A 16,517-nucleotide genomic window follows, 5' to 3' on the forward strand; every position below is an offset into this window, starting at 1 on the left:
AGACCCCCTCTCTTACTATCTGATAGGGAGATTTCCGTCACTCACCCTAAAGTTGACTCGCAGATTTGGAAAGTGTAATAGAAGCTTTCAAAATCAGCATTTTGTGATTTACATTACTCACAATTTGCTTTTATGAGTAATGTAGCGTGGTCCAAATGAAAATTACAATGCAGGAGGAAAATGAGAATTTTTGTGAATCAGTATATTGAACAGTACTTTCAGATTCATTTCTTTTTGGAAGGAAACATTTCCCATGATGTTCTGTGAATGCACGTTTGATCTGCTTACCTAATGCTGTTTTATATGACCTGAATTACAAACAACGTTAAAGCATTTCATTTCATTTGTAATGTAAGTGAAATAGTCCCAGTAATGACAAACAAATGTGGCACTGGTTCCACTCATGGAAGGTTGAATGCAGTATTAATTGCAGTTCACATATTCTCAAAGTCATGGTGCAAATGGTCGACTTGTTCCACTGATGAGACTCTTTACAGACATGACGTTTAAATTTAATCCCTGCAGGTGTCAATCGGTTCTGTGAAAGATGGTTTGTGGCTTTTTTTTTTCCGGTGAGAAAATAGTCTTTGTGCTCGCCGTCTATGTTGCAGTCTTTTGGCAGATTTCAACAACACACAATGGCAGCTTTTGAGGAGTGCTGGAAGTGGATAAAAGCAAACCACAGTAATAAGAAGCAGCAGATAGCCCCGACACATGAGGGGAGTAATTCTCTCAGCAGAAAATAAATATGAATTGTACCACTGCAGGGAAGGACACTGATTGTAATCTGTTAGGGTGCAAACAGTGTTGCACTGTGGCGAGCCATTAAAAGGCCAATTGTCTGGGATATGAGGCTGTGGGTGGGTGGACTCGTAAAGCCCTGAAAATAGGTGTTGATTATAATAAGGAAAGGTTCCTCCTTCCTGGAATAGAGAAGGAAAAGCTGGTTTTCCAAAGGAAGTAAACGCGTTTATCCACATCTCGTTTACGAGCTGTGATCTTTTGTTGTTTTGGAAAATGAAGCAATGACTTCTCTGTCTGACAACAAATGAGCATTGAGGAGATACTTTGTGAATGCTCTCTGGTCTTCATGCTAGAGGAAATGCCATGCAGTTTAATATGTAGCCTGATGTTTCGGGCGATGTCATAGTATTATTTAAACATACACTTACTTGTTTCTGTTACTATTCATTGCAATATTAATCAAATCAAAGTTGCTCTATGCATCTTCCCAGAATGTTTTCTTTTTTTAGTTAAATGTGCCATTCACCAAGTCTCCAAGGAGCATATTTATGTTCCGGCTCAATATCTTGACTGATGACAGAAACATGAAAGGAGAGAAGGATCCTGTTGGTAGTGTTAAAGGCTGGTACGGGAGGCACGTTTGCTCTCATGCCATACCACAGGAACTTGGGCTGATTACTGTCAACCCTCAAATTACAGTCCTCTAAAGGGTAACATCTTCTTCAGTCTAAGCACCCCCATCCACTCAGTCCCCTTATCCTTTGCCAAACTTCAAAAATGAGACAATTAGGGAAAATATGGGATCAGAAATACTTAATGCAGCATGATTTCTCTTCATTTTTCACATGCCCACTGGACTTTGCATTTTCAGTAAGATTTCTCCATCATTTTTGAGTTTTGTTAACTTTTTTTTGGAGGAACAAAAATGTTTGGGTTTTTTTTTTTAAAATTATTTTACATCAAGCTTCATTTATTCTTTTAGCTCAAATTTACAGTAGAAAATCAGTAGAGACTAGCAAACAAAGTCTTTAAATTAAGTGATTCCATGTTTTGGATGGAAAAAAAAAAATCTCCATTTATCAAAAAATATTTTGCAACCATAATTGGATTATGGGGCAACCATAGTAATGTAATCAGCACGTTTCCTGCCATGGTAATAGCCTGCCTGTTGTATGAGGGTGGGGAGTGCTCGAGCCCTCACATGTTTGGTAAAGAATGTCTCTCTTTGTTGTGTGCAGATTCTGCTGTTTCTCATCTGGCTCTTCCTCTGACTCCTCTTCCTCCTCAGGTCCTGTAAAGCTGGACAGTTTTGCTGACAAGAGGCCCCTCCTTGGGGTCTGCAAGAGCACGGGGTCCTCTGGGTGAGTTCAGGCTTCGTTATAAAACTGACATCACTTCCTGTCGGTCACCCATAAACTGCAATGCAAAATAGTGACTTTGCTTCCCCTCTGTTTATAAGTCATGAATTATAGATTCACATCTTTCTGCTATAATGTTGTGCTATTCTGTGCGATAAGTGACTGACAGCTTAACTAGTGGAGGGGCAAAAAATGATGTTCTATAATGTCGTCTTAAACTTAAAGACTAGATGCCCGTTAAGCTCTGTCTTTGCCTAGTAAAGACAGGCATCTACTTTCTAATTAAAAGTGCACTTACTGGAAAGTGAGAAACTAAAGCAACCTGTGTCTCATGGGATTTAGCCGTCCTTTCTTTAAAACCTGCCAATAGTGTTTTACTTTCGGTGATGTTATGAAGGACAACAAATGCTCCATCTGAAAGTCATTTTTAAAAATAAGAGGCATCAAAGGACACCCAACATTTTGTTACGAACCCTTCACATGCAACTTGAGGTGAGCCACCCATGTGGGCTTAGTGACTATTAGTGGCAGTGTGGCTGGAATGCGAGCAGTACCTGAATGCCCCACAGGCTGGGAGAAGGGTGATGGAGCAGATGTGCAGAAGCCTGGGATTGTTAGGGTTAGGCCTGGGAATGTCATGTCTTTGTTTAGTGCAAGAAAACTTACTTCAACAGTGACAGACCCCGAGGCATCTTGCACTCCCTTCTCTATACCCAGTTTGTGCCCTCCCTTCTTCCCCCCTCTTCCACTTACTTATGCTGCTCTTCCAGAGCAACACAAAATTTAACTCAATATATCCTCCCCAGGAAATGAAATAAGGAAGTCTGTCTTCAGCTGGGTCTCGATGGAGACCACCTTCTTGATGTTTTCCAGGAACTGCCGCCACTGTCTCTCTGACGCCATTGCCATTGCTTCTGCTTTTCCTATGTCCTCACTGACACTGAGACAGGCAGCGTTTTGACGGTTTGGCAAATCACCCAGGCGTCGTTCAACACTAATGCTGAAAACATGTACTGTGTTGAAAAGCAGAAACCCTGACCTCTGGCTGAATGGCACAGCCTGGTCCTTCCCTCTACAGAAGTGCTCGGTAAATAACACTTTGGTCAAAGACAAGAAGGAAAAAAGCTTCCGGGTGCGGCGCTGTACTTTCCATCGGGCCTGTTCATAAACTTACTAAGGTCCTCGCACAATTTTTAGCATATAATCATTTTGAAATAACAGCTTTTGTTAACCACCAAAAAGGATGCCGTCCTGACACTTAAATGGAAAACAGATTGGACTCTTGGCTGCTATAGCAGTGCTGGTTTAGAAGTCGGTTCAGTCAGCTCTAGGCTTAGATTACAAGATTTGCAAATTAAAGGAAAACCAGAGAAGGGAAAAAGCATGTGTGCTAAAGCGCTGTACTTGTGGATTTCCAGCCAGGCACACTCAACATAATTTTATCAATGGAAAGGATTATATGTAAAGTCCAAACAATGTAAGGATCCAGTGATTTTCTTGACAGTAAAGCTACATATGCGTCCCTTTCACTCTGTACCAGTGCCAGAGGGCTTTAGGAATTAGTAAAGACTGCTGGTGCATTTGCAGACCTTGGTGTGTACGTCTGCTCACATTTCTGGAAAAGATTTAAGTTTCCTTCCCTTTCTAGCTGTTGTTATTATTTTCAGTCGTTTTAATTACATCCACAGGTATTAGTATTCTCAAAGTGATCCTCAGTGAAATTTTATGGGAAAGACCAAGGCGACTTAACTGTTTGCGGGTGTTTGAGTGCACACATATCTTGGGCAAAAGTTCAGTGATGAATAAGTGTGCTTTGTTCTCTGGAGTGACATTTCCAACCTCCATCTACCCCCTCACAACATCTCCACATGCCGAGAGGATGTGGTCCCCTCAATATAGACTTCTTTCACCATCAGAATTAATACTGCACGGGCTATTTCTAGACTCTAGTTAATACACATGGATGAACAGTCACTACTGAGGCCATGGACAGGCTTTTTTGAAGGGTTGTACAGTATGTCAAACAGTAAACAGTGTTCTACATCCTGAATGCCCACCTCAAGCGGCCCTTTTATTATATTGTTTTTTAAAAAGAGCGCCAATTTCAAAAGGCGGATGCATTGCACCACTGCTCACTCCTCTTGTGCGTCACTGCTGAGTGTTTTTCTTCTAAAAAAAAAAAGAGCTACACACTAGGCTGTGTAGGTTATTTATTTATATTACAAATAAGTATTTTTATGTGTTGCTGATGGGGCTGAAAATGTCTGGTAGTGATGTTAGAACAACAGAATCATCAGTTCACTTTAAATCTATAATTGTCAGTTGACAGCTAACTTGATTGAGAGATATTTTTTTTAATTATTTTGTTTTTTAAATCTATAAAATGGTGTATTTTGTTTTTACTTGATATACAAAAATTAAACATGATAATAATACTTAGACAATAAATGCATTAGTACCTAGAGGCACGACACGGATGGATTTTAGTGCCACTATAGACGTGTCCATGTGTCGTATACATTGCGTGCTTACGCCTTTGAAGGACAGATGGTTAAAAGCTTTCCTAACAAAAAGCCCTTAAATGGCGGGTGAGGTAATCGAAGGAACAACAGTGAGCATACACCCAAGACGTCAATCAAAGAGACTAGAGTCTGTGTATCACACGTGGTTATTAAAAGTCATTCAAAGTTGTTTTTTAAAAGAAAATTGATGTTATTGTTATTGGTTACAGCTTAATTAGCCAACAGAAGCACTTAGTTAGGGGCTTGGAAAAAAAAAATCATGGTCTGTTTTAGAAGTGACCTTTTCATGACATTAGCCACATGTCCATTTTTATGGTTACCAAGGCAACATTTTCCTCATCTAATATGATCGGTTGATCACATTAGTCTGCTGTTCAGAGACAACGTGCACAACACACATGACCCTAAGTAGTCACCTTCATAAATATGGCTCCTTTTAACCCTATTTAAGCGATTGACCAGTGTTTCCTGTTGAGATTGGGCAAGCAAATAAGCCATGCTTGCACAATAAATGTGAAAAACACATTGACAAATGGATATAGTTTTCATCTTTAAATGTTGAGGCATCAAACTATGCAAATTATCGGTGCAAGCTGATGTGCTTTGATTTCAGTTTCTACTACCTAACTCTAATTTCCCATAAGTCATAAGGTGCTGTTTCGTGGTGCAGTGTTACTTTAAAAACAAACCTAAAAAGCTACACAGAGGGTTGGGTGAAGCGTGCCTCCTCCCACCACTCACACTGACAGTAAGTGCCATGCAAAATCCAAAGTAAATGTACAGCAAACACAATTTCATCCTCCTGCACATTTGCATTTAATCTGCTTTAAATCCTTTAGTGAAATATCACAGGTTATTAACTACATGGTTGGAGGCAACAAATTCCACTTAGCCCACACAAACACTTTTGATGGCAAAAGCCCATTGAAGCACTAAGCACTAAGTGTTTCAGTGCATTTTCATGACAGGTTTTGCTCTGTGCACCGGATGTATCCTTTTTCTAAAGTGTATTAAATGGAAATCGTGAAGCATTTGTATAAAACAAGCCACCAGATTAAGGGATTTGGAGAAGTGATGCTTTTTATCCACCATGAGGTTATGGTATTCTTCACTGTCACACCATGACCATGCGCACAAACGTGCTGTCCAATCTTAGCTGGAGGGTGGATGCTGCCGTGAACGTATTTAATTTGTCCTGCATCAAAATTGCGGTAAAGCTGTATCAATTATGTTCAAGATGATCGGAGTATTTAGACACCGTGTCAGCCCAGAGGACAATCCACAGTCCTCCTTGTGCCCTGGCTGGCAAAATTGGCCTTCAATTTGTGGAAAGGAATGTCATGTTCTCCACTGAGAAAACCATTTTGATCACATTGTTCCCTGACACTTTTGTCATGCTCCTGCGTGGAAATGAGAGTAGCTGTAATCTGTTCTTTCACTTCCCCTTTTTCGTTGCCCCACATGTGGACACACATACGTACTTGTGCAGTGCATAGGCAGAGCTCAGGGGCTCAGGCTTCACTGTGGAACGTTTATTTTGACTTCCATGTCTGCTTTATGTCTGTCGAAAATGTGTTCTGCCTCGCCAGTTTTCCTCCTTCAAATAGGAAGTCAGATTATACTCAGTAGTACTGGAAGTGGTGCATATAAACACAGCCGACAGGCTGAATGATTAGTAATGACTTTTCAAACTTTTACCATAGCTTCATTCTTTAAGCCAGGCCCCTGTGGTCAAAGCAATTAATATTTTATTTTACTAAAGTTTAAACTTTTCCTTTCCTCTAGATTGAAGTATATTGCAATACTATTGTAATTTTCTCCAGATGTTAACTGTTAAGTAACACCCACTGTTGGAGGGCTCGCTATCAGTCTTAGATTAAGGCTTAACTGGGCAAAAATAATCAGATGCCTTTTTATGGCTGTAAGTAATGAAGTTATGAAGTTGGGGAAGTCTCATCTCTACCGATATTTAAAAGAGGTCCAAAAATGACTTTACTTTGAAGCTTCCCTGAGATGTTGGAGGAGACATACTTTCTGATTACATAATCCGATTAGAAGATAACAAAAATTGCATCCATGATAAACATGGGGCTGTAGAGATGGCAATCTCCATCCACCACTTCTGCCCAGGCTTAAATATACTAATAACGACTGAGTGGCATAATCTCTCCAGCATGTCCTTCCCTGCAGCCACCTTCTAGATTACTGTGAAATTTTGTACAGATATTTATGAATCCAATGATTTGGCTATGATTCCCTTTCCTGTACTACTTTTGGTAAGTGGGCATTGCACCAGCCACTATTACATCCCAATTGTGATGCATTTATATGCCTCCAGCAGCTCATTGTCACTCCCTTAACAGGAGTCCTGTGCCTTTATGACTAATAGGGCACACAGGCTTTTCTATTGGTCTATTGATTGCAGAACAACAAAGATTAAAAAGTTAATTATTACTTTTTGAGTTATTGCACTAAATATATTTTACTAAATGCTAGCAAGTAATTTTGTCTTTAGAGCTGATGAAATAGTCATGAAAAGTTTTGCTCTGAAAAATATAAAAGTTGAACACCGGCCTAAGTTGATACGTCACATTTCTTATATAGCTTTAAGATGTCAAAGCAGAAGAAAGAACTGCTGTATGACCAGATGTTTCTTGTGTCAAGTGCTTCCACTTAACATAGACAGAAAATTGGCACATGAGGTTAAAATGGGATCTAATGCAAGCCATGGTTTGGGTAATGAATATTAATACCCACTTCACTGCTGTCAAAGAAAGAATAAGCTGAATTTATTGGGTGCATATACATAAATCCCATGTTGATTTTTCCCCCATTGTTGTGCTTTTAATGTTACACATCTTTGAGTCACAAACTTGTAGGAGTTTTTTAAAAAATGTTTTGTAGCTAGTATAGTCAGATTTAATGGGTTTGTTATCTATTTAGCTGCACTTTTCACTCTAATGCAGTATGCTTTAACACATAAACACTAACAATGAGTAAAAGCCTGTACATGAATACACATGGACAAACACAGGGTAGTTTGTTTTCAAAATGCTGGCAATTATTCTTATTATTATGTGAAGTATTAAATAGTGGAGGAAATGTATTTCTGGCAGACATGGAGCTGTGGTTGAACTTTTTACCCTAATTACTTTCCTGCTAATGCCTCCAGCCTGCCGGAATCACTGTGGCTCCCCCAGGCCCCCAGTAGGCTCTGATGTGGCTAGTATTTGTGTGTGGAGAAGGGGAGCTCTGGGTTTCAGCAGAGAGCCAATAAGAGTCATAAGAGAAAACAAATAAGGAGGAGTAGAGAAAAAAACGTTGCACTGCAGTTTTTCTTTTCTTTCCCTTTGATTTCATAAATATAGAATTTTACATAAACTCATCATGGGGACAAATGTCATGGTAATTTGAGAGTTTTAATGATTTCTTTGAACTGTTAGAATTATTGTATGTATTGTTAATTTCTTTAGCTCCATACAGGGTCATAAGTATACATACAGGCTCAAATATATATACATATACACCCAATAACATTTTGTTAAGTGTCCCTTATCAAGTATGCTTTTGGTAGCCATTGACAATTTTCTGGTGTAATTCTAGCGGGTTATTTGACCACTCTTTTTGCCAGAATTGGTAGAGTTCATTGGACTGGTTGGGAACTGGTTTGGGAACGCCATTCTAGAAGCTTAGTGTTAGTCTGCTTTACCCCTGTAAAGACCAGTTTTGATGTGTTTTTGGAATCATTCTCACGTTGGACCACCCAGTTGTATGGTTTAAGCCATCAAGCTGTTGATTTGAAGTGAAATTAAGGAATTTGGAGGCAGTCCTCTTGCAATGTACCAGTACCACTGGCAAAACAGCATAATGCTACCACCACCATGCTGGACAGTTGGTACTATGTTCTTCTGTTTGAAGCTTCACCTTCACCTTCAAACATACCTCTTGTCATTGTGGCCAGATGGGTCAATCTTTGTCTTCTCTGTAAATAAAATGTCCTTTCCAGAAGGCATTTGGCTTGGTCATATGGGCAGCTGCAATTTTCAGTTGAGCTTTAAGGTGTTGATTTTCGACTTGGTCAAGTAAAACTCACTTTGGACTGGAAAGAGAAAAACTACAAAAACGGAAACTGCAAGTTGTAATCATCCATGATCTTGATCACTAACGAGAATAAGCTTTGGCCTTGTCAAATTAAAAGACACTGTGGAACCTTCAGCATGAATAATTAAAAGTTTTAAGTGTATGTATATGTTCGAGCCGGTATGTGTACTTGACCATGTGTAAATGAGAGAAAATCCTAAATAAATTCAAATTGTGCACCCATTTCTTCTTTTTTTTAAAAGTCATATTTAAAGTCATAAACTTCTGACTACAACTGTAAATGGGGTGCGTATGCAGGTGGAGGCTAGTGCAAGTCTTATGCTAGTCCAAGATTTTGGTTGAGATACAATAGGCCAAAATTTTTTTATATTGTTTTCCAAATTTTTTGTGAACTAGAACATTCGAGGCTGTTCCTACACCACCACTACTCTCTGAATAGTGGAAAATACAAATTTCTTGTAATTTAAAATAATTTTTTGCACATTTGATAATATCTCATTTAAATATCTGTACATCAAATAACATGTCTTAGTCGTGCTAGCTTAAAAACATGACATATGTGAGACTAGGAAAAATCAGTGATTGCCCAGTGATTACATAAAATCTTTTTGCATTTGATAATTGATTACAAGCAGTCACCCAAAGGCTGAGTGTACAACACCCTCTGCTTGACCACTTTGGATGACAACACAATTGTGCAGGTCGACTGGTGGCGGGACTGGTTGGTCTCCAACTCCAATACATCTTTGGCATATTTAAATGCATCGTTCATGAAAGCTTGTAATGCAAACAGTAATTTTCTTAATGGAAGCAAACAGCTGGACATTTTTTAAAAGATAACTAAATTAAAATTCATCCAAATTTACCTGTAATTCTTTTCCTTTACAACAACAGCAGTGGAAACTGTAGCTTCTAAGAGAGTTTATTGTCAAGAACACTTTTCTATCTTGCCTAGAATAAACGTCTGAGGAGAGCTCTGAGTACTTGTTCAGTGTTGGCATAAACTGCTGTCTGTTGGCAAGGCTGATCCTAAATTTCTGGTTTTAATATTGAAAAGTGAGATTACGATTCCCATTCCTCAGAAGTTTTACAGTCTGCAGTTGGAGCATCAGAGTTCTATCTTTCAGCAGAAGCAGACTCAGCTTCCCAAACCGAGCTTGTATTTGTGTAGCATTTCCACACTATGTAATTGTCGTCTATATTTGGGGATCTTGTAAAACTTTGCAGCAGTAGGAAATGTGGTGAAGTCCCTTCCTTGTAAATTAATTTATTTGCCTTCTTTTTAATTCCTTCTATGGCTTCCATCTTATGCTTTCTACAGTCACATGAAATCTTGTGGTTTGGATCTCCCGGTTTAAGTTCACATTCATGGAAAGACGTGTGCAGATTGCCTCAAAGGAAAAGTGACAGATGTCAGTATGTTTAATCCAGGAGGAAGTAATGACACAATAATAAGACACGTGCCATCCATAATAGCCCCTAATGACCGTTGTAAACCGTTGTGTATCTAAAATTAAAATGCATGCTTATAAATGTGGCACTGTGCAGAGTAGTAGAAGACAAAAATGACCCAAGCAGCCAGCATTTACTGTAAGACCATCTGAAATAGTTATGCATTCAGCAAGTCTGCCCTGTACTTGTTTTATGCCCACAGCAATTTAAATTCAGAAAATTCTGGACCGTCCCAAACTGACCGCAACTCAAGTCTTACAATTTCTATGTGGTTGATCTTCCTAGCCTACAGGTGCTCGTACTGTAGTTTCAATGGTGACACTATTTTTTTCAAAGAAGTTACATTTCTTAAGGACTAAAATGCTATTTTAAATATACAATCATAGAAACATTGGTAAATTGGTTGCTGTGCCATTCTTCCCCAGACTAAAAGCCTTGGCGATCATGTTGACATTTTTGGTTTAAAATACCTCAGCGACTTTGCTGTGACATTAAATGTAGATGTTCCCAATGCTCCCCAGAGAACAAATACTGTTCGACTGTGTTCATCCCCTAACTTTTCACTCGGTTTCACAAGAAGGACACAGCGTGTCTGAGGCTGGCATTCTGGTTGGAACATAAAAATACTAAAGTTTGACACTCAAGTCCTCCAAGATACAAGGTCCTCTTTATGCCATCGTATCCCACAACAGACGAATTTAACAGAAATGTAGTTTCTCTCTCTCTAACCATGTTCTGTTGTCATTTTGCCGTTTTCAAGTTCTGTATCTGACAAGCCCTTTACATTTTCTCCTTAATTTTTGGAGTAGCTTCTTGTCCTGTCACAGGAAGTAAATGAGCCAAGCCCCTTTTCCTCCATCTCCCTCATTTTATATCCTTTCAGACCCAAGGGCCAGTTTGAGTAATAGTAATTGACACATTGATCTAATAGGGCCATCATAATAGGCCTGTTACTGAGCTGGGCAATGGTGCTCGGCGTCACCTTAACATGTGCAAGGACTGACATCCCGCCATGATCCATAATGATAATTGTGATTTAGCCTTGCTTTCAACCTACGCCCCAGTGTCCCCGGCATCAGGAAATCTTATTACATCTGACCCCACATTGCCTCCATTAGAACTAGGTCATTTGTTAAAATACTGCAAAAGCAAAACAATTGAACCCTGTGCCATTTTGATTCTATAACAGTGGGTTATCATTGTCCCTTTGAATCAATTCCAGGGGCCCATTTTTCGGGATAGAGCTTTGAATTGGATTGATCGGACTCTGATAATGCTGAAATCAATGATGCAGCCGCCTGAAAGTAAATTATCGTTGAGCGAAATTTTCGGATTAATCTTAATGCCAGTATTCTTGATTGGTATTGGTCGCTGTACTTGCAGGGCGAGCACCATTGAAATGTTGACGGAGACATTAACTGTCAGGATGGAAAAATGAAACGGGGATTCTTAGAAACTTTTTCCACGGCACATCTTCTGTCTTCCTAAAGGGGCAGGAGCCACTGGAGGGACGAACACACTTGGATTAGCTGGGTTAGCATCCAGGCAGAAAAACACAGTCCACACTTGGTCTTGAGACAGTGTTTAAAATCTAGGCTTAGGTTGTGACCCAACTTCTCACTTGGCGCCTTTGCTGTTTAGCTTCGGAAATATACAAAAGAACGTTAGTATGTACCTGTGTGTATAAATGTTTGTGCGTAAGCGTGTGTGGATGTGTAACACATAATGTTCCCTTAGAGTTTCACTCTTGTATCAGTCATCAAGATAGTTGCTGGGTATTGTTGCAGCAGTTATTTCATTTTGCATCTCTGGGTGTGTGTTCCTCCCTTTGTTTGTGTTAAGGAAAAAAAAACGTGCATGTCAGATTTTAGTGCCTCTGATCTTACCTAACACATGTGCATTTGCGAGAGTGTGCGTGCATGTGTGTGTTAGCAGTGAGTGGTGAAGTCGTGTTTGTGTCTGTGCTGTCCAAGCTGATTTTTAAACAGATGTTGACAGAGTGTTCCACAGGATTGTGTTCCTAAAACACCACTTATGAAATAGGAAAACTTTACTTATTCCATATTTGGGAAATTCTGTTACTGCTACTATCTGCTTCTTACTGCTTCTGCTACTTTTACAGCTATTACTAGTTGTAAAGGATTAAGTGAAGCACCGTGGATACTTTCTGGGTGCACTGTATAACATAAAAAGAAGCTAAAGGCTAGACAAGTTTGTGAAAACATCATCTACATTTTTAATCTCTGCAGCACTCCAGCTTGTCATAATGAACAAGTTGTTGAGATTCTTCCATCTTTAACACATCTTCAACAAATATCAGTCTGCAGGATTTTTCAAGTTGAAATGATGGCCCAGTAGTCATGAGACATGTGAAACACTGCACAAATACAGCGAGAGTGTACATAAGAACCATGGAATCCAGGGTGGAAGAAATGAGAGAAGAGGAGGGCTGAAGAGAAGGCTGTTTGGGGTAAAGACAAGTTGGGTGCTCTATCACCAGGTCCATTAAGCACTTCCTGCATTGGAAAACGTGGTATGGATGGATTCAGAGTGCCAAAAGCATTGTGCCAAAAATGCGTCAGCCTTGTTTACTTAACTAAGACTAGAGTGATGAAGGTGTTGCTGCAGAAGAATCTAACAAAAAAATGCTGGATCAGTTCACACATAATAGACTGTTTGCTCAGATTTTGCCTTGATGCGTCTGCTCTGCCGTTCGGTAACAAGGTACGTTGGTCAATCAAATAAAGGGTGGGCATATTCCAAGGGCCTGTGCTTACAGAGACACATTTGATTATTGAATCTTTTTATTGCAACACACCAACATCACTGCAGTTTCTGGGCACCAGTGAAAGATCACAGCAAGGCTCTGAACTATTAACATTATATTTTCTACATCTATTCTAGTCTTGTGAACATTGTTTCCTTACTTTTCATCCAACAAAAAGGATGTTAGGCTCACCTGCAGTTGAACTTGGTGCTGATAGGTTGGTGTTAGGATGCTAACATCTAAACTGATGTGGTGGTTGTAGTGAACATTAGGATGTTAGCATTGCTAGTCATTGCGAACATGTTGCATGATTATTGGCTGTAAATTGTGTTGTTGTGATGCATCAACGCTCTCATATGAGTAAAGGGTTATAACAAATTGAAAGCCCTCGCTGGCTGTGACCCACTGATTCTCATAAACAGGCACTTTAGAGGTATCACACTCGATCCTGTTCCTTATCTGTAAATGGCTTTTTTGGGGTCTCCTGATAATGTCATGTATGTTTTCCATGGTTTGCCTTTGGTATATTACACAGTGGGTTTATTTTGTGCGATAGTTTTGAATCAGAGTGACAGACAAAGAAGAAAAGCAATAGTGAAGACTGGCACGGCAGATGGACCTTGACGCAGGAGTCGGTCAGAACAGGGTGTGCTGCTGGAATATTCAACGTGGCTGAGGTCATCTGTCTCTTGTAATGGATGAAGGTCTTTCCATAATGATGTCTTCATTTGAATAATGTCCAGATTTCCCTCGGTGGGAGTTGCTGTAACTTGGTAGTAGCTGTCTGCTGTTGAAGCCACTTCCTAATGGTGTCTTCCACTGGCTCTACTCATCAGTAAAGGGATGTTATCGATCATGTCGACTCTCCTTCTTCACCTAACTTTCACAATGTTGATATAATCAGTGCTAGTGTGCAGCTGTTTTTGTGCTTCTCTGTAACATGTTTTTAATTGTTTTGGTTTTTTTACTCCATTCAACAGAATTTGAAGTTTTATATCACACCGTTTCCCTTTAATCTGCCATGAAAGTCATTGTTATATTTTAGAATCACTGCCTTCCATTTGTCCAAAAAGTATCCATGCTGAGACTGATGAGGTATGTATCTACACTTAGTATGCACAAGCAGACTAAATGGACTGTTGAAAGCACTTCGTCCTATGGCTCAAAAAACAAAACTAACACTACAGTTCACCCCTGAATCCTCAGCCAACACGGCACCACAGGCCCTGCCAAGGTTGACAGAGAATGGAAGAGCAGTAGAGGCGTTCCTCGCAGAGACAGAGAAGGGGCACAAGGGACGGGGGGTAGTGGAGGGGAGTCTCTTGATTAAGATTTATGTCTAAATTTTCCTGTTCTAGCAGCCGTTGCCTGCTGTTGGATAAGCTCCCTTACACACCCCTCTTCTTTGCTGTGTTGATAGAAGGGCTTCTAGTAAATGTGTTTCATGACAAAGCATTTCCCCTTTTGCCCTTCATGTTACTCCCCTTTACTCTGGATTCCCAGAAGGTGCAGGGCAGTGGGACGTCGGGAAATCAAATAAATTTTTGTGCTTCAAGTTTGTTTTCATACATTAATGCACGTAATCACAACGATTGTGTGATTGGTCTGTGAGCACTCCCAAAACACGCGTGACCTAAAGCTGACAACAGTGCCCGAATGCCTTCTGAGGAGCTCTGCTAACATGCTGCTCATGCTAAGCCTTCTGTGTAGTAATCCTGCAGCTTTGGATTATATAAGCCACCTATATTGGTTACTTTGAATCATGCATACGATGCTGGTCTCCCAAAAAGTAGATCTGTTTCGACAAGTTCAGTGATAAAGCCTTAAATGAAAAACTGACCACCAAAATCACAAAGTTAAAGTAGAAAACAGGACTTTTCATTCCTGCAGATGTAATTCTGTTAATTACCTGAAAACTCGTGTCTGTTGGAAACCTGTTAAACTGCACACACGCTGGAAGTGACTTCAGGCAAAATAACTATGGGCCATGAGAAGTGGGTGAGACCCATGATTGATGAGCGGATGATGAGACTACCAGTGAGAGAGAAGATTGTTGATTGACATATGACCTTGCTAGAGGGTCACCTAGGCAACCGCGATGAAGGGATGAATGGGACTGAAAGGTGAAAGAAAAGAAACCTACAGTTTTTGACAAAGCAGTAACTTTCATTGTACAAAGAATATCAGGTGTGTTTTGCTTTTTTTAAGCATGTTATTAGTGTGCTTTACTTTCCACAATTTAAAGTTTAGTTACAAATGGAAAAAGTGAAGCGTTTGGGTGAAAGTCTGAAGTCCCAGTGTTTTATCAGTGGTTACTAGATTATCAGTTCATAAAGTTTTCAAACACTTTAAAATTAATGGTGTTTAAAAATGTTGCCCTTTTTTTTTCTTTTCTCCAGGACGAGCCCCCCCTACTGCTGCGCTGACCTGTATTCGCTAAGGACGGGGGAAATGGTTAAATCAATTCAGTTCAAGACGCCTATCTATGACCTCCACTGCAACAAACAGTGAGTTTGGCTAAACAGAATAAGTAAATGCATTTAAAAAGACTTTTGTCATGTAGTCACATGAATGTTTTTTCCTTCTCACAGTATCCTTGTTGTGAGCCTGCAAGAGAAGATTGCAGCATTTGACAGCTGCACATTCACCAAGAAGTTCTTTGTTACAAGTAAGAATATTAAACACATGAGTCCTATAATGCTTATTTACTGCTCCAGGGGTAATTGTTCATATCGAACATGGCAAAAGTTTTAAATAATGAAGTTGGAAAAGAGTGGTTGTTCCGTTCTCTGGGTGCTCTGGTTTCTACTGCTGTGTATCAACTCGGCTCTAGCTGTGAGAACAGAGCTCACCTGGGATTGAGGTGAGCCGAGCGGCTGCACTAACCCAACATGAGGCAAATAAGTGTTGCTTTTTTCGACTGTGAATCATGCAAAGCTACTCTCTGAGAACGACAAGAAATGACAAACATTAAAATGCATAGAATACGTCTTCTTTCAATTCTCTCAGCCTGCTACATAATCTGGCAAAAAAAGAGAGGGAGGTTTTAATAGGTTACAGAAATCAATTGCTTTTCACATCAAAAACAAGAATGATTGTTGTCACATGTGGCCTGTCATTATTTTATTGTAGAAATATGTATTTATCAAACACGGGGCCAAACCCCAGCCCTGTACTTTGTGTAGTAGCACAAACAAACAGTGCCAGTCACGTAAAATTCTTTCTTCAAACTTAATCTTTCCAAACATGATCAGCAAGTCTGTCATGCCCGCATCACACAACCCAAACAAATACAAGGCACATCATTGATTATAATACAAGCCACCAAGACCTGCTGGAGTGGAATCCTCTTAAGCATCGCATTGTGACTAAACTGCTTTTATCAAGACAAGATGGTGAGACCCTTCATTTGAAGCTCAGCACAGGAAAACTGTTTACGACACAGCCCTCGCATCCTCCCGGCTGTACCTGCCGTCTCTGCTCAGGGAGTCTGTGAAAGAAATGCCAGACTGTATTACAAGGCCATTGCTGTCTACTTAAGTCATTGACTGGAGTAAACTGACCTTACTGGCT

The 16,517-nt window shown here is 39.9% G+C and overlaps 1 protein-coding gene across 5 annotated transcripts in view; it reads left to right on the plus strand.

Annotated features, from left to right (window-relative positions):
* The window catches only part of bcas3 (BCAS3 microtubule associated cell migration factor), a 312,938-nt gene that overhangs the window by 15,743 nt on the left and 280,678 nt on the right, over positions 1-16,517 (plus strand). For all 5 annotated transcript variants that reach the window (XM_080289123.1, XM_080289122.1, XM_080289124.1 and 2 more), the window contains exons 7-9: positions 2,033-2,105; positions 15,344-15,451; positions 15,536-15,612. In XM_080289123.1, coding sequence (XP_080145249.1) covers positions 2,033-2,105; positions 15,344-15,451; positions 15,536-15,612 — 258 coding nt within the window. The remainder of the gene's footprint in view (positions 1-2,032; positions 2,106-15,343; positions 15,452-15,535; positions 15,613-16,517) is intronic.

Source organism: Astatotilapia calliptera, chromosome 14 (assembly GCF_964374335.1).
Source record: "Astatotilapia calliptera chromosome 14, fAstCal68.1, whole genome shotgun sequence".
Taxonomy (NCBI): Eukaryota; Metazoa; Chordata; class Actinopteri; order Cichliformes; family Cichlidae; genus Astatotilapia; species Astatotilapia calliptera.